The sequence below is a fragment of the Dermacentor silvarum genome, chromosome 5, assembly GCF_013339745.2.
Source record: "Dermacentor silvarum isolate Dsil-2018 chromosome 5, BIME_Dsil_1.4, whole genome shotgun sequence".
Lineage (NCBI taxonomy): Eukaryota > Metazoa > Arthropoda > Arachnida > Ixodida > Ixodidae > Dermacentor > Dermacentor silvarum.
In genome coordinates, this window is record NC_051158.1 from 159521484 (window position 1) to 159548495 (window position 27012).

General features: G+C 46.7%; 1 protein-coding gene across 1 annotated transcript in view; it reads left to right on the forward strand.

The window, feature by feature from the left end:
* Positions 1-904: 904 nt before the first annotated feature.
* The window catches only part of LOC119453820 (integrator complex subunit 7-like), an 84876-nt gene continuing 58768 nt past the window's right edge, over positions 905-27012 (forward strand). The window contains exons 1-6 of the mRNA XM_037715861.2: positions 905-1047; positions 1275-1551; positions 5049-5232; positions 12688-12891; positions 15440-15562; positions 25836-25950. Coding sequence (XP_037571789.1) covers positions 951-1047; positions 1275-1551; positions 5049-5232; positions 12688-12891; positions 15440-15562; positions 25836-25950 — 1000 coding nt within the window. The 5' untranslated portion in view covers positions 905-950. The remainder of the gene's footprint in view (positions 1048-1274; positions 1552-5048; positions 5233-12687; positions 12892-15439; positions 15563-25835; positions 25951-27012) is intronic.

Below are 27012 nucleotides of genomic sequence, written 5' to 3' on the forward strand. Positions count from 1 at the left end.
ATGTCAGTATATTATCAGTAATAATGGCAAGCTTCCTTAGTGCTCATTTTTTGGGGGGCATGTAACTGCGGGCGTTTGTTAGCATGACGGATATAGATTGTGCAGAGTATTGGTATTAATCTGACGTTGACAAAGGGGGTGAAGGTTTGGGAGCGCGTGTTTCTAGCTATTGCGACGTTTCAGCTGCTGTGTCAGCGTTGTAAACGAACTGCTTGCTGCCACTTATGAGCTTGTCGGAACTAATTTTAAATTGCGATTTGATATGCTGGGCATTGGTAAAAAGTTTTTGCCGAGCAACGCGCCCTCGCGCGGAGTAATCCTCCCGATCAGAAAAACCCGTGCCTCTCAATTTCCCCGCACCAGAAAGGGTGGCGATTTCATCCCTAAACTTCGCGAAATTAACAATGATAGGACGATTCTTTGTAGCTCAACCGATGTACACGTTAAATATGTCAGAAGAAGCGATAGAAATATTGCGCTATTGCGACACGAAGGAAGTTGCATGTGCCTCAGACTGCGCCCAAGTTTTATTAATTAAGTGAATCCGAAATACAAAAAAGAAAAAAAAAGATTGTTTCGACGCCGCCGGTTTTCCGCATCGTTGCATTCATCTGCGAGAATTTTTACTTCTGAAGACCATTTGCAAGCTGGGCACTAGCAGCGGTCGTGGAATCAAAGAGGTTTTAACAAAAATACATATGCCAAGCGCCATATGGTCCGCAGTCGCGAGCTTGTTGTGAAATTTGAATAATAACAGGCCAGCCGGAAGGGGTATTTCATATTTTATTATTTTAAGACGGAAACGCAGGTCTATGCGCAACCTTAACAACACTTCGAAATCAGAACTTCCGGAGCAAATCTCGAAGGACACTATTTCGTACTTTCCTGTTTGGCCTGTCCTTAGTGGCGAGAGCGTAATGTGTTGGCGACACTGATTGCGTAGCGGCGTCATGGCGTCCGCCGGTCAGCGATTGCTTGGTTTCGGGGACGCTACGTTCTCCGAAACAGACCAGGACGCTAATTCAGCGTTGACTGAGCTCGACAAAGGTTTGCATATATCCACTACACAATACTTATTCCGTGCGCAACAACGCGCGTTAATGCTGTTGATGCCGTTTAGCTCGCACAGACGCTGGTATCTCGGGGGGGCCTGTAGCGCGTGTAATACGTGTGAAGAGAGAGTGCTTTAGTTCAATAAATTCCCGTCATCCTACGCTTTTCGATTTCTCCTAGGTGCAGATGTATTTAAATTGGTGTGACGTCTTGCCGTGCAGGCCTTCGTTCGGGCCGGTTGGGCGAGCAATGCGAGACGATCGTGCGGTTCCCGCGACTCTTCGAGAAGTACCCGTTCCCGATCCTCATCAACTCGGCCTGCTTGAAGCTGGCTGAAGTGTTCCGGGTCGGCAGCAACTTCCTCCGCATGCTGGTGCTCAAGGTGGTGCAGCAGAGCGAGCGGCACCTCGACAAGGTGCTCAACATCGACGAGTTTGTGCGGCGCATCTTCTCCGTCATGTACAGCAACGACCCCGTCGCCCGCGCGCTCACGCTCAGGTAGGGTGCGCCGCCTGGCTGTAGCCGTCGGCAAACGAGGCACGTTCGTTTCACCTGGTTTGACCCCCAAGAGTTGTTGTTTTTGCGCCATCTAAATTCGTTGCTTACAGAGCCTAAACTTTCTGTCATAACGCGCTCTTGAAGAAATCCCCTCCTTGCTCCCGTGAAATTCGAGTTTGACTTCTTGCATGTAGAAACCGACGTGTGCACACATCGTGAATACACTGAACTGGTTGTCGGACATTCATGTGTCAACGCAGCCAGGATCAAGTGTTGTGGCCAGCATAGCCTTATGCAAGCAGTTTAACTCTTTCGTTACTGCGCCTGCAGAAATCGATCAACTTGTTTGACAGTTTTTCTATGCACTGTTAAATATTCCGGTTTGAATTATTCTACTAACAACGTCATGCACTGTCTGAAATGAAGACTGAACTTTAACGACTTCTCAGATTTGACAATTTTTGGCAGATTTAGAGTCGGTGAAAGTAAAACTTTGACTGGAAGTATCGCCGAAGTGAGCCTCCAGTGCGCCCAGCACGTCCTCGATAGAACGACGCAATATTGGTGCTTGGGTTGGCTCAGCAACATAACATTTAAATGACACCGTCAGTGGAGACACAGAAGCTTCTCTCGGGTTGTCTAATTTCCCAATACGATGTCTATGCTATTTTAATGATGTCTCAAACAATGGTAGATGCTCCTAAATGCGTGTTATATTGATAAGTGCATTTATCAAGCACAACTTTATTTTTTTTCCACCGTAGGTTACATTTATCCATCAGTGTTTTTGCAGCATATGTGCATATTATTATGCGCACTCCTTCCCAACCTGTGAGGTTGTCACTAATGCAAGAGTGTGCAGTCGATTTCAGACCAACTTGCAGTGGAAGCTTGACTAGCTGTCCAGTATCTTACATTTAGAACACCGCCCTTATTTATTCCTGTACAACATTGTGCAACACTTCACATTACTATACAGCACTGCACAAGAACTGAACACACACTAGACCACCTTGCTTGCACAGAAAAGCTGTTCGAATGCAATAATCAAGTATGAGGAGGTGCTTCCCTGACCTGGCAACCATTGTTTCGTGAGCCTAAAGAATACCGTAAAGAACGAACCAGGTGCCTGCAGCAATGAGTAAACACAAATACTCCCAGTAGAATAGGAACTTATCCGTTCTCAGATTTGCAAAGCTGCTGCTTTCCCACACAGCATGGGCATCACTATGGCTAGTATGGACACCAAGAAATCTTCATAATAATTTTTTTTGCGTGATCTGACTTAAAAAAGTTGGGAACTAGGAGCCAGGTACATATTTTGTATATTTCAGATTTTGTATTACTCTTAATAATTATACCTAAAAACAAAATTATTATTTCCATTTGTGTTCCTTGAGGTGCTTCTTTGGAGATTCAAAAAATATTTCTAGAGAGCTCTCTGTGTAATTATCACTGCTTTAAATGCATTCAAAGCACCAGTGATAGGCTATAATTTTATGTATCGCGGTATATGTTGCAACTACTATGTCTTGAAATAAAGCGTCAAAACATAAAAAGCACCGAAAATTAGCACATTTGTAGCAGTAACGAAAGAGTAAAGTGTAGTTTTATTCTGTCAAAAGGCAAAGCGATGGGAACTTTCATGATTACAGCAGCTCAAACAATATTTTAATGCAGACGTGCTAAATGCGAAACAGTAGACACCATCTCAATCCCCGTATTGCAGCAGTGTGCTGAACTCAAGAGCTTGACGCAGGGAACACAAGTAGACACTGAATGTGATTGTCGTTAGCATTACTTGCATCCATCACACTATGTATGTTACTCTTGTATGGCATTACTTTGTTGAGATTGAGTGCACCCTATCAACGATGAGTGATTCAATATGGTAATTGCCATATACCCTACATTTGTGTCGTAATTTGGAAAGTAGGTCCTAAGCTACTGAAGCTTACCATCTCGTTTATCCTCATTTAATAAAAAAACAGGAAGAAAAAAAGGCTCTATTCACGATTTCAGCAGGTGTGAAATGCATGAGTTTCATGCTAAACTAGCAATGAGCTGAACTTTGCTGCCTCATCTACTGAAGCTGTAGTTGTAATGTCACTACATTATGAGCATGAGCATGTCGCCCATCTTTTAAGAATTTCATCACACATCTCTGTGTACAAGAAATAGGAAAAGAAGTAAAGAAAAAAAGATTTTTCAAAGCTGTTGAAATGTTTAGCTTCATGTTTGTATGGTATGTCTTTCATCAGCACAAATGGATGTTTACAAGTTCCGGGAGTGTATTTCGAAAGGTTTCATTGTGGTTTTGACACTTAAAACCCCAGAATATTTTTCAAAGGATGGTGTGTACCTTCTCACCGTATTCATTTTTTATCATCTGTCCGACTGAGTGGCGAATCCCAGTGGTAGCAGGGGCATGGTTTTGTGTGAGCCAAGGAGGAAGTGCAAAATTAGTTGAAAATGAAAATAATCATTACAAAAAAAATACTCATAAGCAGTTACGTTCAGTGGCATCTGTCGGCAGACTGGTGGTCTGGCCAGTACAGCATGAAGAAAGAAGAGTGATGCTATTCAACTTAAAGACAAACCCCATAATAATGCAAGTGTCATAAAAATTTAATTTGATAGCAGTGCCATTAAAGAACCCCTTATGGTAAAATTAATCCAAAGCTTTCCACTATGGTGTCCCTTGTAACGCACTGTGCAGTTGCTGTACATTATATCCTATAACTTAAGTTGTCCTGCTTGCCATCCTGTCTTTGTACAGCTTAAGTTTTGTTGCTTGGCTGTTTGGATGCTACCTAGCTCTGCCTAGCTCAGATTATGGAGGGTAAGGGCACTATGTCGCATGAGCCCTCAAGCGCACCCTGCTGAGAACATAAATGACCCGAGCAATAGTCAACGAAATTTATTGGTCATCCACAAAACACTGACTAAGCGTTAAGGCCCTTTTGGCCCAACTTGAAGTGGCAGTGAACAGTGCGGTGATGCAGTGAACAGTTGTCTGAAAAGGGCAACTGCACTCCTTTTACTGCGACAACAGTTAGAAGCTCAAAACAGGTTTTGCTGCTGTCTGCCCGTTTAACCATCCTTTTCGTTACAGCGACGACGACTTGTCCATGTCAACTTGTCATCGTAACTGTATGTTGCTATTGTCAGGCCATCTTCTCATCCACAGCATCACCACCGAGACTTGAACTAATGACTCTTCAGCAGTGTGCAGTGGAGAGCTGGATGCACTAACCACTGCGCTATTGGGCAGCTTTGGTGCTTAGCAGTAATTTGTATGCTGTTTTATTACACCCCACACAGACCCTGAGAGTTGTTGCACTAGTGCATGTGTTTTGGAGGCCAGGATAAGCAGTGCTACCAGGCAACAATGAGGATGTGTGCATTGCAGAGAAGAAGCTGTTCTTGAGAAGGTGGCTTAATGGGGTTGATACTCACTGGCAGAAGGATCAACAGCTTGCTTCTAAACTTTGCAGGACACTGGGCAGTATAGCGGCCATAGTGGCCGAGCGCAAGGACCTGCACCACAGCATTCGCAGCAGCCTCGAGTCTCACGACGCCGTGGAGCAGGAGGCGGCCATCTTTGCGGCGGCACGCTTTGCCGCCCAGTCCAAGGCATTTGCGGCCAACATGTGCACCCGCATCGGACAGATGATCCAGGTAACTGGAGCACGCTTCTCGGTGCGCTGGCGTCAGCTGCATGCATGCGGAGCTGTCCAGGCCACGACTCCAACTTCACAGGCAGATGAAGATTCACACATGCCTGTGAAATTGTTTGTGCGTGGACATGTGATAGTCACGCAAGCAGACATTACGTTTGTGTCTCAAGGAGGATTGTTGAGTCTCACTGGAAGTCTTTTCTCCTGGCTTGTAATGTGGACATGGAGTGGTGCCATCTTGCACTGTGCAGGGACATTTGGTAGCCTGTTCTAATATACATTACTGCTATTGCCGTTATGGTAGTGAATAGTGCCAGGGGGAAAATCATAATTCCACATAACAGGTACACTGTGGCTCTTATTGTCCTTGGCCCTTGCTCCTCCTTGAGCACTGTGTAAAGCACAGTGCTGCCGCATTTTCTTCTCCAAAGGGTGTGCAATTGAACTTGCCCAACTGCACGTGTTTGGGGCATTTCTTTCATGCGAATGTGGCATCTGGTGCTTGCATTGCTATTTTGCTTTCTGGTACTGCAGGGTGAATCCCTTTCAAGATGGCTTGCTTTACAAGCAAGCTGTTCAATACAAAAGCTGCAGATATGGCAGAGAACAGCATGTTTATTGCACAACACATGACCAACTAAGATAAAAGATGCTTTTGGCATTTATGTGCTGCTCATATATAGCTCACTGTTTGTATTTAAGGAAAACATTACCACCTTGTCTTGTCATGCAATCGCCATATTTTTTCTAGAAGACGGTCATGATAATAAGGCAAGGATGCGGCTGAGGGACACAAGAAAAGGAAGAGTACTGTAAGCACACCAGCCCAAGGCGATGCACAGTAGCTGAAGAATTATTTAGACTCTGTGGGGATTGGCCGGAAAACCGAAAATTTGCAAGTCCAAAAACACAAGATCAGCAGGAGAACAGCATATAAAAAAATTGTTTTTAACTCTCAAGAAAGGTTTGGTAATGTGGTGCCATGTGGGCATTTACATGCGATCATTAACTGAAGACAAGAAAGTTGCCCGACAGCATTTTGAACTCAGCAAAAATGACAATGACTCAGCGGAAACAAATTAACACTCAAAAACCACTGAAATGGGTTCGGACGTTGGTACTAATTGAAGGGAACACTAAATCTGCTGGTAGAAGTCATGGCCATGAGCATGACTCAGCAAAAATGACAATGACTCAGCGAAAAAAGTATAGCACTCAGAAACCACTGAAAGGGGTTTGGACGTGGGTACTAAGGGAAGGAAACACTAAAGGATGCTGGTAGAAGTCATAATCATGAGCATGACTCAGTAAAATGACAATGACGCAGCGTAAAAATATTAACACTCAATAACCACTGGAATTGGTTTGGACATGGGCACCAAGTGACGGAAACACTAAAGGATGATGGTAGAACTCATAGTCATGAGCATGACTCAGCAAAAATGACAATGACTCAGCAAAAAAATATTAACACTTAAAAAAACCACTGGAATGTGTTCGGATGGGGTACTAGGTGAAGGAAACACTCGATGATAGAGATCATAGTCATGACCATGACTGAGCAAAAATGACAATGACTCAGCGAAAAAAGTATAGCACTCAGAAACCACTGAAAGGGGTTTGGACGTGGGTACTAAGGGAAGGAAACACTAAAGGATGCTGGTAGAAGTCATAATCATGAGCATGACTCAGTAAAATGACAATGACGCAGCGTAAAAATATTAACACTCAATAACCACTGGAATTGGTTTGGACATGGGCACCAAGTGACGGAAACACTAAAGGATGATGGTAGAACTCATAGTCATGAGCATGACTCAGCAAAAATGACAATGACTCAGCAAAAAAATATTAACACTTAAAAAAACTACTGGAATGTGTTCGGATAGGGTACTAGGTGAAGGAAACACTCGATGATAGAGATCATAGTCATGACCATGACTGAGCAAAAATGACAATGACTCAGCGAAAAAAAATTTACACTCAAAAACCACTGAAATGGGTTTGGACGTCGGTACTAAGTAAAGGAAACACTAAAGGATGGTGCTAGAAGTCATAATCATGAGCATGACTGAGCAAAAATGACAATGACTCAGCAAAGAAACATTAACACTCAAGAACACTGAAATGGGTTCGGACGTGGGTACGAAGTGAAGGAAAAACTAAAGGATGGTGTTAGAAGTCATAGTCACAAGTACGACTAAGGCTTTCACCCTAAGGTCTCTTAGATGTAGCTAAAGGGACTTCTGAGGACTCATGACATGAAGGTCACGACATGCGTGTCATGTAGGTCATGAAAGAGCCTCCTACGTCTTGGTGCTCTCATGATCGTTTCGTTAGCTTGGTAGGCTCCCTGCACACTGCTTTGCATTGATTCCCACAGGGCGTTGGATCTGCTGGCTTTCTTTATGTTGAGCTTTTTTTTTTGGCTTGGGGATGTGCTGCCGTCTTAGTTACATCTTATGGGCAATTACAATGAACTGTTGATCTAGCGAACACACATTGAGCTATGAAGGCGTTCGTTGTATAGTTGCCAATCAGTAATTCGGAGTCAACGGGGACAGCCAAAATCTCCGAGTAATCGTAAGTCCTAAGTACCAGATTTTCCTTAACATAAGGGACTTTATTAACATGATAGCGTTAAGGGCCCCGTACCGCAGAAAATCCGGTGTCGGTGGAGTTTCCGTGAGTGAAAATTTTCGTATACCGTTGTTTTAGTGAACACTTTCAAAAATTTTTAAAGGTTGCCTGTGGCGGATAGCACAATTCTAGTTCATGAGCTGGTCTACTTGAAGAGGCAGACGTTACTTGCACAAAGAATTGAAATTCATAATGACTAATAAAAAAATTCACTTATTATGGTTTTAACTAATTACCTTATGGCCCATTTTTCAATTTACAAATTCTAACTGTGCAGTTTGCAAGGCGATCCGGATCCACTTGGAAGGGATTCTCAGGATGACACCAGTTTCGAGATATTAATTCCCGAAAATTCCGGATAAATTTCGCCCTCATCGAAATGCGGCCGCCGTTGGCGGGATTCAATCCCGCCACCTCGTGCTCAGCAGCCCAACACCATAGCCAATGAGGAACCACGGCGAGCTTAACAAAACATTGTTTTATATATAGAAGCACAAAAATAACTGCCAATGCAGTCTGTGGCCGTGATTTTCTAGCAGTGTCTTTTATGCTATTCCCTTTCACACTTTTTACGCTTTGTCAGTGGTCAGAGTGATGCTCCGCAGACCTTATCGACGAGATCACCCAGCCTTGAACAGTGGATGATAGAATTGAACAGAAGGCATGGCTACAAAATTGCAGCCCATATCTTGACCGTTGCCATGCTGATGCTACAGATAGACTAAAGTACAATCAATGCGTGCACCAAATGTACATCGACGACTACTTGATTGACTAGGCTTTGCCAGGGCTTCACTAGTTAAGGTTTTGAGGATGCGCTGGTGACATGGACTGCAATGTATCAAAACAAAAATACAGTATAGACCACTTATAATGTAACCATTTATAGTGCATGACCGGATATAGTACGGTCTTTTCAGACTCCCATTAAATTTTCCATAGCACTCCGTGTATACGCATACCACTTACAGTGCAGCCGCATGAGACGAAATACCGGTTATAATGCGGCTTCCGCGGGAAAATCTCGCCGACAAGGGCGGCAGCGAGCAGCTTCTCAACAAGGTGCGTACTCTCGGCCGGCGTGTGCATTATTCAATGCAATCAAACTCTCGTTAATTCGGACTTATTTGGCCGCAAATTGGTTAATTCGGACTACTTCGGAGCTCGAAGAGCGCCGCAAATGTGCGACACAAAAGAGCAAGAACGGCGCTAGCATCTAACCGAAACTAAGCGGCGGAGTCCGCATCGCCACAGCCATCAGTTGAAAATGTACGTGAATGAGTACAGCAACGCCGGAATGCTTCGAGCCTATTTGTGTCTTTAAAGCCTGTATTCTTGCGTTCACCGCTGCGCATAGCACCGCGTTGGCCACGGGCTTTCGTAACTGCGTAGTCGTCATCCACGATCACGTCGATAGCGGCCGCGGTTTTCTCTGCAGAGGTTGCAGCTAACAGTAGTTTCGTTTTTACTCGATACGCGCGTCGGTCGCGTGCCTAAAAGAACTGCGTAGTTGCCATCGATGATCGCATAGATAGTGACTGCGATTTCGACCGCCAGTTGTTGCAGCGAATAGTAGTTCATTCGTCCAGACTTGGTGCGTGTGTCGGGCACGTGCCTTCGGCACTGCAAAGTCGCCGTTCATAATCGTGTCGATAGCGGTCACGGTTTTTTCCGCAGGGGTTGCAGCAAACTGTTGCTTAGTTTTGACTCGGTGCAAAGCTGTCGAACTTAAAGAGCACCGGCTACATCGCAATTATGTTTTTGCCAGCTCACTGGCGAAAATGTAATCGCAATGTGCGCGTGATAGTACAAAGCATGTCTCATGCTTGGTCTACCTGTTTTGCATACGTGCAGGGCTTGAAAATCGTTGTTTTGGTTATAGAGCGGTACCGCTTATAGTGCAGATATTCGCGACTCCGGCGACTCGCGTTATAAGCGGTCTACACTGTATAGCCATTTCTGCTCGACTCAGTGGCCAAATTGGCATACGGTAGTGCAGTCGGAGACTGAAATTTCGCACAACATGCTGTAAGGTGTCTGAAATTTTGGCCCTCTTTATTAAGATGGCTAAAATCAAGACTTAAACATTAAGAAATTAAGACAATCAAACTATGGGGCTAGTGGTGGTGACAGGGAGCTGTCCTAATAGTCAAGCATGTCTCAATTACCGGTGTCCGAGTTATCGGTTGGCAACTATATCTGGCTTGACTGTACATGTAAAACGTAGAATTGCCCTCATTAGACAACCATTAGACTGATTTGACTGTAGTTTTATTGCACTTGAGAGTGAAAGTTGAATTCTAGCAACTGTTGGGTGCAGAGTTTTCATTTATGACCTCCTACTTATACAAGAAAGGGCAAAAATAAGTTTAAAACTAATTGATCTACAAATTCGAATATGAGTTCACAGCTTGTGTGAAATTGTTACAGTTTTCACCAGGGCAAACTTCCTGATCGCAAATTAGTGGTATACTTGAAAGCTGTATTTAATACATCAATTTTGTCTGCTTTAGGTGTATTAATAGGTGCAGTTTCCAGAATTGTGATATCATTATTTATTATGGGAGGACGAATATTTGAAAAGTTCGAATATTATAGAATATTAAATTTTAATATTCGTATTCCATTCGAAAAATAGATATTCAAAACTGGGGGGGGGGGGCTCAAATGTTTGATTGGATACAAATGTGCGAATCAAGTTGTATATATTGCTGGCCGTGCAGGAATAAACACGGTGCTTAGCATTTTTTTCCGTCTAATATAAAATACAGGGGCGATGTGCTTAATTTTGCGATAAGTTTCGTGCTGTGAGCTAAATTTTGCCTGTAAAGCACACTTAGCCACTAGACTACTAAACTTTGCAGGAAAGCCAGCTTTCATGAGCAAGGGACTTGTGGAAAGCGACGGCACACTTTTCTTTTCTTCATCTTTTTTTTTTTTAGCAGCACCACCCCAAATTCTGAGCTTATTGCTTGGCAGCAAGTACAATGAGTGACGTCTGGCACAGGGGCCAAATGCCTCCAAGTCTACACGCATTTCATGCGGTATAATAAGGCACCGACTGGTGAGGATAGCTAGTAGGAATTGCTAAATTTTCCAAGTTAACATGTGCCAAGTACACAATGTTATCGTAGAACGGCTTACTAGTCTAGTTTTTTAACATTGACAATGTACAGTAGCCGACCGATTTTCCAGACTTCGCGGGGACTGAAAAATAGTCCGAAAAATCTAGCAGTCCGAAAAACTGAACATTCCAAAAAACTCGCCCCCCCCCCCCCTCCCCAAGAGAAAAACATTATGAAGCTTAGAGCGGCTTAAGAAAAATGTCGCAGTTTCGCCCAAAAGGCGGAGCATCGATTGCGATAGCAAATTAATAGACAGCGATACGAAGTAAGGATGTTAGTTTTATCGGCCGTAGAAAGTTGTAAATATGCGCTTACTAACTAAATAAGCACGGTGTCACACGCGCACAGGTTACATGAACACATCTCGCTCGATGACCGCGGGCAAATTGACCTTTGCGCTGTCTATTCTCTTGCTTCAACGCGAACGTCGAAAAAAAACAAAAAACGGTGCATACGAAGCTACTGGCACTCGGCGCACGCCCTTTGTACCCATCGCAGATCGCGGGCGCACACTTCGGCCACATAGCAGATCGCTTTCATGCCTGCGCGGCAGCTCCGTCGGCAGCAGCCGCAAGAGCTGAATGCAACTCCCCACCGTCTCCGCCGCCTTCTCCCCCTGCCCTGCGAACGAACGAAGTCAGCGCGCGCCTCCGGCTGACCCTCGCAAGCTTTCACCCGCACACAGCGTACGGCGCAACCGAAACTTAAAAAACAAAAACAAAAAAAAGAAACCCCGGATTCTGCTGATGTGATATGACCATAGTGCCGAGCTGACCGAACAAAAAACAAAAAGCAAGTGCCGCTTTTTGGAACATTTTGTCGGCCAAGGAAGAGCGGGCATGGCCTCGGAGACGAGAGGATAGCGTGCGTCTACTAATCTTGAAGGCTATACAGGGGGGCACTGGAAGCCAAGCCTGGCCAAGACAGCGGAAAATCCAACATGGCGGCCTCCAAGATCGGGTAGGGTGGCTCGGAGCGAGCGATTTAGTCCGGAAAATCGAACATTGGCACCTAGATTCGTCCGAAAAATCGGTCGCGAAAATGCATTAGCTCTATGGGAATCCTGTCGCTACATCTATGAAGTCCGGAATATCCAACAAGTACGAATTTTTGGACCGGAGTTCCAACTCAACAAATTAACCCAACTTGCTAATAAATGCATATCATTATCCGATATTTGAAGCTTAGTATTCGTATTCGATTCCTATCAGAAAATTTTGATATTCGCACACACCTGTTATTTATTACTGAGTTACAGGGTTTAAAATTTCGTGCTCGTCTTTTTCCTTTTTATATATACTGTTGCAATTTTCCTAAAATACATATCTGATACAAAGTGAAAAATACCTTCTACACTTACTAGTTTATAACTTTTCCTTTTAAATGCAGAAATCCTCACAAAGAATGGGGGCAGTGGTTGCCAAGCTAAATGATTTCTCAATTCCCATTATTTAGAGAGAAGCTCCTGAGCTGAAGTTTCCTTTTAAATTAATCCTCCAAAAGGCAAACTTAAGGCAGAGAAAAGGGATACAGACGGGAATAATTAAACATCTCGGGGCAAAATGCCTTGCAGGGAACGTAAAGTGGGCTGATGGAGATACGCTTGTGTCGCTGCAGCACGTTTATGTGTGCACGCACTGGTAGTGCTGCCAAAAGATGTATGCACATGCACCCCCTCGAATGCCGTCCAGGGCCTGGCGACACCGGTGGACACCAAGCTTCGCCTGCTGGGGGTGCTCGAGGGCCTGCACCAGGACGCCCCCACGGCTGCTCTGGTGCGGGACGAGTGCCTGCACCGGCTGCTGCCCCGCTACCCGTCCCAGAGCCTGGTGCAAGCCACACTGCGGGTGCTCACCCGACTGGCTGCCGCTACCGTCACCCACATTCCCAGCCAGGTACGGCCTATCTCTTTTTGAAGTGAAGCCTTTCTTGCCTACCTTCCCGGGGTTCGGAGTGTCGTCGTCTGTCTCACCGAGTAAAATGGACGAATCCTGGAGACTATGTCATCAAAGGTGGTGACTTTATGGGCTGCTTTTCACACCAATGCACAATTTATGTTCTTGCAAGAGTTATAATTTGCTCTGTTTGACGCTCACCGATCCTGATAAAATGCTATCGCATTATAGTCCCTCAACATGTCGGCCGAGCTTCTTTGCCTCTTTATTCGGGTTTGGCATTCCTGTATCCCCAAGTAGACACTGCAGGGGCTAATTCACACAGGTGAGGTATAGAAAGCGAGACCACAAACAACAGATGTTAATAAGCGTGGAGGAGATCGTAGAGGAAGCATTTGTGTAGCGGCGCTGGTTTATACCTCATAAATGGTGTTGGCATAGTTCAGTGCAACACTGAAGCATATTTACCAACTTCTGCACCAGCACGTAGCATTTCGGCTACTTGAACCATTTCATTTGTTAAAGATGTAGTCGTCACACCTCTTTCACTCCGTGTAGAGAATTGGAGAAGAAAACGCTTTGTGCCTGCATTGCCCAAGCTTGCTGACCTCTCGCAGTGGTGCTCTTCATCAGGGACTTCAACAAGCCACAACACCTCCCAAGATCAAACAATATTAGCTTGATCTTCTTGCTGCAATTTTTTGCATTATGTCTGTTCCTTCTTCCACTAGCCTAGTGGCACTTAGGCCAATTGAGTTATTTCATGTGTTACTGCTATCGCTAAACAAGCCAACAAACAATGACACCAAGGACAACATAGGGGAAACTTATACTTACTAATTGAATTAAAGAAATAATAAATTAATGAAAATTAAAATGGATGAAGCAACAACTGTTCGCAGGTGGGGAATGAACCCACGTCTTCGCATTACGCGTGCGATGCTCTCACCGCTGAGCTACCGCGGTGCCGTTTTCCCATCCACTTTCTGGGGTATTTATGTCTGGGGTATTTATGTAACTAGAACTTACCCTGGGAGTGTTAGCCAGCGCCGCCAATCACAAACCTAGGCGGTGGATGTGGAACATCTTTTCTGCCATAGGTGTCACGAGTATGTGATCTTTTTGGGTGAAGGCAACTGGTCAATAAATTCACATATGTTACCTGAAGGCATCAATGTTGCCGTATTCGAGCCCTCGTTATGTAATGAATGAGAAGAAAGAGAACCGCACGCGTAATGCGAAGATGTGGGTTTGTTCCCCACCTGCGGCCAGTTGTTTTTTCATCCATTTTAATTTTTATTAATTTATGATTTCTTTAATTCAATTAGTAAGCACAAGTAATTTCCCCTATTTTGTCCTTGGTGTCATTGTTTGTTGGCTTCTTATGATTAATAAAAATCGGGCTTCTCGGTTCCCTTTCTTTTCGTTCATTACATAACGAGGGCTCGAATCCGGCAACATTGATGCCTTCAGGTAGCATATGTGGGTTTGTTGACCAGTTGCCTTGACCCAAAAAGATCACGTACTTGTGACGCCTGCGGCAGAAAGGATGTTCCACATCCGCCGCGTAGATTTGTGAGTGGAGGTGCTGGCTAACACTCCCAGGGTTAGTTCTAGTTGTAAGACATAAATACCCCAGAAAGTGGATGGGAAAACGGCACCGCGGTAGCTCAGTGGTGAGAGCATCGCACGCGTAACGCGAAGACGTGGGTTCGTTCCCTATCTGCGGCCAGTTGTTTTTTCATCCATTTTAGTTTTTATTAATTTATCATTTCTTTAATTCAATTAGTAAGCACAAGTAATTTCCCCTATTTTGTCCTTGGTGTCATTGTTTGTTGGCTTCTTATGATTAATAAAAATCGGGCTTCTCGGTTCCCTTTCTTCTCGTGCTATCGCTGAAGATATATACCTACATAAACTTTAAAGCCATCACCAGAGTTGTGTCGCTGAGCACAGGGGGGCAGCAATAGCTCGGTAGGTGGCGAGTCCTTAGACCCACACCGATGGTTATCTGTGGCCCAGGTTGGTTCGCCGCTCGGAAAGCGAGCGCCAGTGCTGGAACAGCCCAAATGCAGGAAATCACTCACAGGTTTGGGCCCGGCTCCACCAGATAGCCACCTTTTTATCAAATTACTTTTTTTTTTCGAATTCTGGAACTGCGTGACATCGTTTATGGGTGTAAACAAGTACATTTAGAAGCACTCCATGCAGTTTGAGTTTGGTTCCGTGGGTACTTTGTGCGACACATTCTGGTGTCCGTTGGTCCTGTCCAGGATGCTTACCACACCATAAGTTCACATCGAGGGAGGTATCTCCCTGTGATGATGTGTCTATTCGTCGGGTGAGCGATAACATTTAACATTTGTTAGCCGGTGAACAGTGGTCACCCGAGAAAGAAACAAGTACACGTGTCAATGTATATATCTTCCTCCTCTTGAGTATGCCTTCAGTGCTGCGTATGAGGCATCGGCTTGTTATGAGAGCTTGTTATAAGAGGTGTCAGGAGTGTGGAACAAATCTTGCTGTCCCTGTTTTCTCTTCCGATCAGATTGGGACGCTGGTGGAGTACCTGAGGGACGACCCCCGGGAGGGTGTGAAGGCCCAGGCCCTGGACGACCTCTGCCTGCTGGCCACCGAGCAGCCTCACCTGTGGGACACCGACAGCGTGCACGTGAGTTGTTTGAGGGGGAGGGGGGGGGGCACACACCTCCACGCATTTGTGCTGCTTGCAGGCGTTGCTATAGATGACAGAGGAGGCACTTGTCCTTATTTTGATATGATTAACCCTTATACTGTGACATGTTCTTTGTTTCCGATGCTTTGTCTCGTTCTCACTTGCAAGGACAGACTCCCTGGACTGTTCAGTGTGTGGTGTTATAGAGACTATAGACCATGTGCTCATGGTGTGCCCTGAGTATGCGCGCGCAAGTCTGACACTGGCAGCTACCTTGAGGCATTTATACAATGGACCACTGTCGGAGGACCTCTTGCTGGGCGCATGGCCACAGAGTTGGCAGACGATAGAGACAATGCGTGCTATTTCACGTTTCTTAGGCGAAACGGGCCTGGGCTCACGCTTGTGATAACATTTATGCAATGTGATAACATTTATGCAATAATCAGATCCGCAAAGACGTAGTAGTTCTTCAACAACGTCTGCAGTAAACTGCCATCCACGATCACTAATCACAACGCGTGGAGCACCATGGTGGAGAATGTCGGAGTATAGCAGGAACGATATAACGTTTGCTGCTGTAGCTGAAGCGAGCGCCGCCGTCTCAGTGTACCAGGTCAAATAGTCCACACACACAATAATTCAGCGACGACCGGAAGTAGACTTGGGGAAGGGACCTAGCAAGTCGACACCAACTTGCACGGTCGGCGATTTAACTGGCTGCAAGGCACCCGCAGGAGGCGTCGTTGACTGCTTATGGCGTTGGCAAATGGCACAGCTGGAAACGTACTGCTTCAATGTCTTCCAGAGCTTGGGCCAATAGAAACGCTGGCGCAGTCGGTGACGTGTCCGAGCAAAGCCAAGGTGGCCTGACGTGATGTCATCGTGCATGGCGTGAAGTATCATAGGCCTCAACGTCTGGGGAAGCACGAGCAGAGGTGGAGCACCTTCAGCAGAATAATTCTTCTTATACAATAAATCTTCAAAAATAATGAAAGGTGAGCCGCGTGCAGGCGACCGAGCCGCGTAAAGAATAGCTCGAATAGAAGGGTCATGCTGTTGCTCAACCTTGAAGGCGGTGGCATCAGGCAACTCTGTAGATATTGCAAGGAGGTATTCATCTAAGTCATCGTCCGTATCTCGCGTGCTTGCTGATGGAAGGTGAGATAAACAGTCAGCATCGGTGTGACAGCGACCACTCTTGTAAGTGATAGGAAAGTCGTATTCTTGAAGCCGTAATGACCACCGAGCTAATCGGCTAGATGGATCGCATAGTCCAGCCAACCAGCAAAGAGAATGGTGGTCTGTCACTATCGTGAAGTGGCAGCCGTACAAGTACAGTAGACTCTCGATAAACGGAACTTCAAGGGACCGAACAAAATAGTTCCATTTAAAGGAGTTCCGTTTACTGAGAGAGATGTGCAAAAGTGCAGATTTATGTGCGTACACTCTTAATACCATTTTATGGAACTCCAAGCACTAGAAGGTGAATGTACCTGATAGTTTTTCAGAAAGCAAAAAAACTGCAAGCGGTTTTGGTACAGCACTCACAAAGTTTATTTGGCAACAATTAGTCACTGTGCACTAAAAAATGCGCCAATTTTGCTTTGCTTGAGTCCTTGGAACTGCATCTTTAGTATCGTTTTTTTCATGGCACTTAAGCTTTGGACAAACATTTCAGATCCTGGTTCCTTCTGAAAAAAAAATTTTGAGATACTGCACAGCTGATTCTGCTCCTTGAAGTGTGGTAGGCTCCACGGTAGCTACCCCTTCAGATTCCTCTTCCGGCTCACTTTCCTCTTCATCACACACCTCAGCAACAATGCTCTCTACTGTGTTTTCAGGGCAAGTCACAACATCACTGTTGGTGTGCACGTACTCATCAAAGTCCAGATGGATTGCCTTTAAAGCACACTGCTCTACCACCACCTGCCTCTCAAGGGCATCTTCACTGTCACATCCAGGCAAATCCTGCAAATCAGATGTCTGGTCACTTGAAAAAATCCTGCATGCCTAAAGCAATTTACTATAGTATTAGCAGTCAGCTGCCTCCTGGCATCAACATTAAAGTGAATGGCGCCAAGAATGTCCACCTTGTATTCCTTATTCTGGTTCATTCACACCAGCATCCTCTGCAGGAGGCCCTTGCGGAAGCGGGCTTTCAGGGCTTGAATAACTCCCTGATCCATGGGCTGCAACAGTGCCGTGGTGTTGGCCGGGAGAAACTCCAACTGAATCGACTTCAGTCCTGTTACAGTGCCATGTCCAGGGCAGTTTTAACAAGGAAAAGTACTTTCCTCTTCTGCCGCGAAAATCGCGCATCCTCGGTGTGCAGCCATTTGCTGAAGAGGGCTTGCGTCATCCACGCTTTTGAGTTTCACTCGTAAGTCATGGGCATATTAGTTATGCCCTTAAAACAGCGAGGATTTTTGGATTTGCCAATCACAAGCAGCTTCAGCTTGTCGCTGCCCGACATGTTTGCTCCGACAAGAACAGTTAGTCTTTCTTTGCTCCGTTTGCCACCTGTGCATTTCTCACCTTTGAAAGTCATCGATTTCGTTGGCAGGAGCTTAAAGAAAAGTGCTGTTTCATCTATGTTGTAGACGTCCTCGTCCTTGAATTGACGCATAAACTCCGGAAGCCGCCCTGCACGCCAGTCGTGTCGCATCAGCTGCTGCGGCTTCTCCTGCAATGGTGCGGAAAACGAGGCCGTTTCTGTCTTTAAACCTTGTCAGCCAGCCCTCACTGCACAAGAAGTCTGCTATCCCGAGTTGAAGGACAAACTCTTCCTGGCACGGATTAGTGGTCCGTTGATGGGAATGTTCTGGCTCCGGGCTCTCCTAAGCCATCATGAGACACTTCTCCAGTTCTTCGTGGTCGCCTTGTCGCAGACGCTTCCTCTGGGGCCCGAATCGCGAACTTTCAAAGGCATCCCGTAGCTTCTCTTTGTCATGCAGGATCCTTGTTAAGCTGCTTTTCGGGACTCCATGCTTCGTCGCGAGCGCCAACTTCGTGTAAGAGCCGCTTTCGAAGTGCACGCTTCTGTGCCGCCATTGAAACAACAGAGGCTAGGCCTCAACTTCGCAAGCCACCAATGTTAGAAAACACCAATGCGGCAATGAAGCACGAATGGCACCAGGACGGCACGAACGAGGCGGCGGGGGCTAAGCCCTGTAACTTCAGCGACTTGAACTGAGACCGAGCGACTAGAACAAGAACTGCGCTAACTCAACACAAGAACTGTGCATTTGTTGCGCTAACACGGCTGACTACCAATGAGGTGAGGCTTACAACTAAACACAAGAAACAGCTGGAACCGGCAAAACTGATGCTCATGGCAATGGGTCTGCCAAGTAGTTTCATTTTCGGTTCCGTTTACACGGTAACGCGGAAATTTTAGTTCTGATTACCGAAAGTGTTCTTACGTTATCTGAATACAAAACCAACCAAATTACAGGCGACTGTTCCATTTAAGCGGCAATTCCGTTTGAGCGATTTCCGTTTATCGAGATTCTACTGTATGGTCGAAACTTGTAGGTGGCGAAGACTTCCGCGAGGCATTCCATTTCTGTTACGGTGTAATTCCGCTCAGCCTTGGTAAGAGTACGGCTTGCGTAGGCGATGACTTGTTGGCGTCAGCTATGTATCTGTACGAGTACAGCTCCAACACCCAGACCACTAGCATCGGTGTGAAGCTCAGTTGGGGGCCTCTGGATCAAAGTGGTGCAAAATTGGAGCTGAGGTGAGCAGGAATTTTAGTTCACAGAATGCAGACTCGCATTCAGTAGTCCATGTAAACGGCGAGTCCTTGTGAAGGAGTGACGTGAGCGGATGAGCTAGGCGTGCAAAGTCCTTAATGAAACGGCGAAAGTACGTACATAGTCCCAGGAAGCTGCTGAGGTCTTTCACCGTCTTCAGCTGGTTGGAGCCACGACCGGCCGCAAGCTTCTGGGGGTCTGGGCGTCTGGGGGTCTGGCCTTCTTTGTTGACGAGGAAACCAAAAACAAGCTTTTGACATTCGTTAAAGTGGCACTTTTTGGAGTTTAGTATCAGTCCAGCTCGCCGTATGCAGTCAAGCACAACTTCGAGTCGTTGGTTGAGCTTGTGAAATGTCTTGCCGTAAATGACAACGTTGTCGAGGTAACACACACAGATTTCCCATCGAAGTCCTCGCAGGATTGTGTCCGTGAATCGCTCGAGTGTCGCCGGAGCATTACACAAACCGAAAGGCATTACATTAAACTCGAAGAGTCCATCCGGCGTTACGAAGGCAGTCTTGTCCTTGTCTGGCGGGTGCATTGGTGTGGTGAAACAATGACAACATTGACTACATGTGCGGTGCGTCGCGGAAAAAAAAGAGAGAGCACGAGGTGGCGCGGCAGAGAAGAAAAAAAAAGTAGAAGGCACGAGAGCAGCAGAGACTGGTTGGACACGGCGTGCGAAGAGCCAGGGTTCGAGAGGGCTGCCCAGGTGAACTACTGGGCAACCTCCTGACCAGTCGCGCTCCTGCGGATGTCTGTGTCCAGTGCGGCTACTACCTGCCTGCGACTGTTCCCGGCCAGTACTGTTCCTGGTCATTCTGATCTCCTGCCGCTCCTGAACGTTCGAGCTGCCGCCACCGCTCACCCAGCACCTTGGCAAGTCGACACGCTACATTTTGCTCAGCGACCAAGTCGTCCCATCACGGTCTCGTTCTGCTGAAGACGACGAGGACGTCGTTCTGTTTGTATAGCTTATTATAGAGTGCTTAGACCTAATAGTCCTTAGTCCGCTGGACAAATAAAGTTTATTCCTATCCTATCCTAGTCCTAATATATGTTATCTACTAACCTAAACGTCTACGGCTCCATCCTTCACCGCACCGCAAGTCACCAAACGTGACGGTCCGCAATCATCTCTCTACAATCTGTGTTTGCCAGTAGCCTGAGCGCAGATCGCCAGACGAGAAGTACGAGGCAGAATGCAAACAGTCAATGGCGTCATCTATGCGTGGCAGAGGATACACATCCTTCTTTGTTACTGCGTTTAGGCGTCTGTAGTCGACGCAGAATCGCCAAGAATCATCTTTCTTCTTGACCAATATGACTGAAGCTGCCCAGGGACTATTGGACTCCTGGATGACGCCTTTCTGTAGCATGTCTGTAACTTGTTCGGCGATCACTTTACGCTTGGCAGGAGAGACGCGGTACGGTTTCTGTCGTATTGGCGACGCTGTTCCAGTATTGATGCGGTGGTGTACGCGGGAGTGCGGTGGTGACTGTAGGCGCTCTTGAGCAAAGCCAAACACTGACGCATAGCGGGCAAGGAGCTCTTGGAGCGCTTGTTGGTGGGAAGAGGGGAGCGATTTATTAATCATGCTCCTAAATTTTGAAGAGTGGTCACTGAGTGGTGAGCTTGCGTCCATAGAAGTAGCAACCGCACGAATGCTCGCAACACTGTCTTCTTCAAAGCGTGCTACCTTCAGTCCGGCAGACAAAACAACTGACTCGGAGGACACATTCACCATCCAAATGTGAGCACAATCCTCTATGACTCCAATCAGTGACCGAGGGACAAGTACATTCTTCGTTATAGTGTTGACGTATTCGGCTTCAATTAATCCACAGCAGGGACCAGTACGGACGTGCGACGAGGTCGCAGGGATGAACATTGCCGTCTGTGCAAGCAAAAGTACATCACTGGACATGGAAAATACTTCTTGACGATCGGATGGAATGTCGTCTAGCACGGGTGGTCTGGTATCGCTGCTGAGTGAAATTTCACCATCCCTGCAGTCTAATGTTGCTCCACACTCCCGTTAAAAGTTAATACAGTCGAATCTCGATGATACGAATCTCACGGCGTCACGAAAAATATTCGTATTAGCCGAAATTCGTATAATCGAAACACAATTAAAACTAGCTAAATTATGGGGGGATGCGGGGATCAGATGGCGAAAATCAAGAGAAAAATCGATTTTTGAAACACCACGCGTTTGGGTATCTGCAACGCCTAATCTACGCTGTACCAAAATGGTTTGGCTGTAAACGCACAAAAAGTGGCCGAAAAAGATTAATTCGTCAGTGCACAGGGCGAGAAAACAGCTTTAAATTGCACGAAATCACCGCAGTTCATGGAGACATATCTCGTATTTCCTGCCACCGAGCGCTGCCATCTCGGTATCGTTCGAAAGCTCAAAGTTTCGCCGTTCCACTTCTCAATTCGTCCGTCGTCGCCATCTTGTAACAAACGCACAAACTCAAAAGAAGCGCGGGTCTGCGATAGGCAGTCACACGGGCCCTTCGATGAAAGCGGGCCTCCGATTGGCTGCCGTGCTGAAAGGCGTCTCTCCATTGGTTGCTGCTGTGGCAGGGGCAAGATGGCAACCACAGTTACCTGCTTCGTAAACCACACTGGCGTCTTCACTTAACACGCAGAATTCGGATTACTGAGAGCTCCCAGGTTAGTGATGGATCGTCGCTCGTTGGAGTAGAAATTTTGCACGAAGCACGCCTTTGGAATACCGAAGCGCAAGCCTCCTACGGCAAGAAAAATACGGCTATTAGCGGGAGAAGCGGAGGAGCACCTGACTGAACGTGCCACGCTACCTTGCACCGTGGATTACGTGCCGCGCTATCTTGAACCATGTGACTCCAGCAGCGAAACCGACAATCGCCCTGTGCCATCGGCACCGATAACACAGTTGACGGAAGACGCGCCAACAGAGGCTCCCGTGCCTCGGCGTACGGCCGCGCGACTCAGCCGAGATCGTGTTTCGGTAGACATAGCTCGCTGCGACTAGGCAAAATAGCGTAAACACAAAGAACGCGGCCCGAAACACAGCAGCCACTCCGTCCGATGGGCCGCTGAAAAGGAGGAAAAGCACAAAAGCAACAAAAGCGCCACCGCTTCAAACTCTTCGCGCCCAGTCGCGGCATCCGCACTGTCCGGCGCCGCGTCCACACGAAAAGAGAAAAGGAGAAAGTGCATGACTGCGTGCTGTTCTCTTTCGCGGTCGTCGGTGGGGCGACGTTTGTTCGTATCAACCGACGCAGGTCGAAAATCGATTCGTAACAACCGTTCTCTAGCACGTTGCAAAGTAATGGGGCTCGGCTGGCCGGGACCGCGGAAAAATTCGTGTCATCTGAAAATTCGTATTAGCCTTGATCGTAACATTGAGATTCCACTGTACCAAATATTATGTCATGCGTGGCACGTGCTAGTACAATAAATTCGGTTCGAAATGCCGAAATGCCACCAACTGTTATCACGACGGAACATACTCCCACAGGGCGTAACAGTTCACTACCAACTCAGCGAAACGTGGTATTTCCATCCCAAGCAAACATCACTTTCGGTCCAAGGCGATTCTTGAACGCAAGACACATCACAGACACAGAAGCACCAGTATCTACTAAAGCCACAGTGTTAACACCATCGACACAAACACACACTTTGTTCTTTACCATGACAACAGACGGTGGCTTTTTAAAGAGTGACCATCCTGCGACCTCACCTCTATCGATCGCACCAGCTAGTTTCCCAGATGGGGTGGTGTAGGCGAGTGGTGACGTGGAGATGGTGATTGACGTGTCCAAGTCAGCAGCGGAGTCAGGCTGCAGTTCGACACGGGGGAGTCATTCCTTGGCATATATGTGTATTCTCGGTGTGGGTGGCGGAAAGGGACAAATGGTTGCCAGGATGTAGCTTCTTGCATGCGAGGCGGATATGCACGATCTTGCGGAGCACGCTGTGGGCGACGGCGGCAATACCTCGCAATGTGTCCCTGAGCCCCGCAGCTATAGCGCACAGGTGGGCTGCGATTTTTATTGATCTTGGGTACAAACCTCCAAGGCGGATTGTAGACGGGAGACAACCCACGTCGAGGCTGTCTGTCATGTCGACGTTCAAAACTTGTTGCTTGTGGCTGGATAATGGTGCTCTGGGCATGGGCATTGTCAGAAATGAGCGGTCACCGCAGGCAGGATGCGGCCAGGCCGCCGGCGCCTCCAAGTAGCGCTCATCAACGGAGCATTGGTGGCACACGCGGTTGGCATCTGGGCCTTGAAAATGAGCCATTTCATCTCTAATAACCTGCCGTACCAAAGCAGCCAGGTCGTACACTTGCTGTGTTAGTCACGTTGTCCAGCCGACCAAACTTCAGGATAATGCGGCGTGTCTTCAGAGCCTCGAACGTACGACAGTGACGCCTTAAGTCGGATGGTGTAGTGAGGTCTTCCTTAGAGATAAAAAAATTGTACACATCTTCGGCAATTCCTTTGATTAGGTGTCCGACCTTGCCCTCGTCCGACATGTTTGCATTCACAATTCCGCAAAGCTTCAGGATTTCTTTAATATAGGTGGTACACATCTCTCCCGGTAACTGCGCTCATCGTGAAAGTGTCTGCTCAGCCTTTTTCTTTTTCGAAAGCAAATCGCAAAAGCATTTCTTTATCTCTTCGACGAAGCTGTCCCAACGAAGCTGTCCCGACGAAGCTGTCCCTCTCTTAGTGTCTCAACCAGTCCTCATTTGCTTTGCCTGAGAATGTGCGTGCTTCTCGATGAGGTGTCCAGTAACCGGCTTGCTTCGGGCGAATGCTTTCTGCCGCGATTTCCTGGCGAACGTCGCCTCCGTCCAAATCGCTCCTGTCAATGTCTCCCAGTGGTAGCCCGGCCAGCCGTTTGCTGTGTCGAAGGGGTAGTAGAGCTCGGTCGCCCAGTGTGATGTACCCAGCACCTTCCACCAAATTGTAACGGATGGGATGGATTTATTTCAAGAATGATGGATGGTTAGCGTAGCGCAAGGGGCAGGACGGTCATCCAAACCCAACAGGCAGCGGCCAGCTCCTCACGTGCACTTCTCCTTCCTCTTCCTTTGGCTGCGCCGTGCAGCGTGACAATATAAAATTTTCACTCACATTTAAAAGTTCGCACCAGAAAGGGTCAATTTTCTTTGCCAAGTGCGAACCAATCATTGTTTCTCTCTCTTACCATGAAAATTCGCTGAAAAAACAATCAAGGGTATTGCAATTTGCATCTTTGAAGTATGAAATTAGGGGAACGCCTTACAGTTGAAGGCGCTGCATTTTTTATTTGTGGCCATGAAAAACTGGGTATGTGTTACAATCAGCAATATGTTCATGATCATCATCATCAGCCTATTTCTGTGTCCACTGCAGGATGAAGGCCTCTTCTAGCAATCTCCGATTACCCCTGTCTTGCGCTAGCTGTTTCCAACGTGCTCCTGCAAATTTCCCAATTTCTTTGCCCTACCTGATTTTCTGCCATCCTCGACTGCACTTTCCTTCTCTTGGTATCCATTCTGTAACCCTAATGGTCCACTGGTTATCCATCCTACGCATTACATGGCCTGCCCAGCTCTATTTTTTCCTCTTAATGTCAACTAGAATATTGGTTATCTCCGTTTGTTCGTTGATCCACACCGCTCTCTTCCTTTCTCTTAACGTTAGGCCTAACATTTTCGTTCCATCGCTCTTTGTGTGGTCCTTAACTTGCTCTCGAGTTTCTTTCTTAACCTCCAAGTTTCTGCCCCATATGTTAGCAACGGCTGAATGCAGTGATTGTACACTTTCCTTTTCGACGACAGTGGTAAGCTCCCAGCCAACATTTGGTAATGCCTGCCGTATGCACTCCAACCAATTTTTACTCTTCTGTGAAGTTGCTTCTCATGATCAGGGTCCTCCGTTAGTAATTGACCTGGATAAACGTACTCCTGTAATACTCTAGAAGGTGACGGGCGATCGTGAATTCTTGTTCCCTTGCCAGGCTATTGAACATTATCTTTGTCCTCTGCATATTAATATTTAACCCCACTCTTAGACTTTCTCGGTTAAAGTCCCCAGTGTTGCTGAACAGGCCACTGTCATCTGCAAACCGAAGGTTGCTGAGATATTCGCCATTGATCCTCACTCCTAAGCCTTGCCAGTTGGAATACTTCTTCTAAGCATGCAGTGAATAGCATTGGAGAGATAGTGTCTCCTTGCCTGACTCATTTCTTGATAGGTAACTTTCTATAAATCCCGTGGAGAACCAAGGTAGCTGTGGAATCCTTGTAGATATTTGCCAAGACATTCACATATGCCTCCTGTACTTCTTGATTATGCAATGCCTCTGCGATTGCTGGTATCTCAACTGAATTAAATGACTTTTCCTAATCTATGAAAGCCATATAGAGAAGTTTATTGTACTGTGCAGATTTCAGCACGTTAAGGTATAGTAAATACGCTACCGCCGAGGTTCTGCTTGAACTGACCTTGTGTTTGCTGTGCAGGCGGTGGTGCAGTATGCACTGAGTACCCCGTACCTGAACCTCAAGTGTGGGGCTCTGTCTGTGCTGGTGCTGCTGGCCCAGTCAGTTGCCGTCGACAAGTTTGACCTGATGCCAGGTGAGTGCTCCCTTGTCACCGTCTGGTTTTCACTTCTCTGTTCATGGGCTGAAATGTGCGGAGACATCGTGGATAAGTGTGTCTTTAGGTACAATCCAGCGAGCTCCAGTTCCTGCTCGAGATTTTGATTTTCTTTTACTGTTACAAATGGTTGTTGAAACCTCAGTGCATTTAGTGTTACGTTCAGCATGAAAATGATGCAAAAATGAGTTGGTGAACACAGAAATAAATTTACAAAAAAAAGTAGGATGCGATAATATACATGTAACAATCACTGACCAATTTCTGAGATTTAAAGGGGATTTCAAAAATATCCTAATTTGCAATCAGCCAGAAAAAAAAGACCTTTAAGAGAAAAATTTATGTTGTTTTTTACAGTGCCAATGGTATGGAACACTCATTGACAGGCTTTTTCTTGAGGTTGTGCTTGAGTGGCCTGCTTGAAATTTCACGATAGTCAAGGCCGCGGCAGTGTTTCGCATTTGCTTCTTGTGCAGCTCAGTGTGCATTGCATGTTGCTGCGATGTCACGAACTATAGATGTCACTTGCGACTTTGACTGCATCGTGACTCTGGCAATTTAGCCTGTGTTGTGAAAATTCTGTTGAGAAGTTTCTGCCTACATGGAAGACCAACGTGGTATGCATTTGCTCAGCTTGCTGGCGGTAGCTACCAGCTGTCAATCCACTGGCAGGCTGCCTGTCACTCTGCTGCCATTGGCTAACTTTCATGATGTGCTCTAGGCCTAATCAGCTTCATTTCAGTGGGAGCTGGCGTAAGAAAATCACAGCTTTGGGTCAAGTTGACAAAGATCTTGTAGGAGGACATGACGGTGGCCGTACGAGCCGTGCTGTCGTCCCTACTCAGAAGGGCGAAGGCGACGACCATAGTGGCCAGCTTTCAGAACGACACTGCGCATGCCGAGCTTGCGCCTCGAGCCCGCGCTGCGCTTCTTTATTTTTTTACTTCCTTGACAGCTGAGAGCACCGACCAGAGCGCCCGGCGTTGTGGCGTCGGTGGGCGCTACAGGGCTGCCCCCCACCCCGACGGAACGTCGAAATGG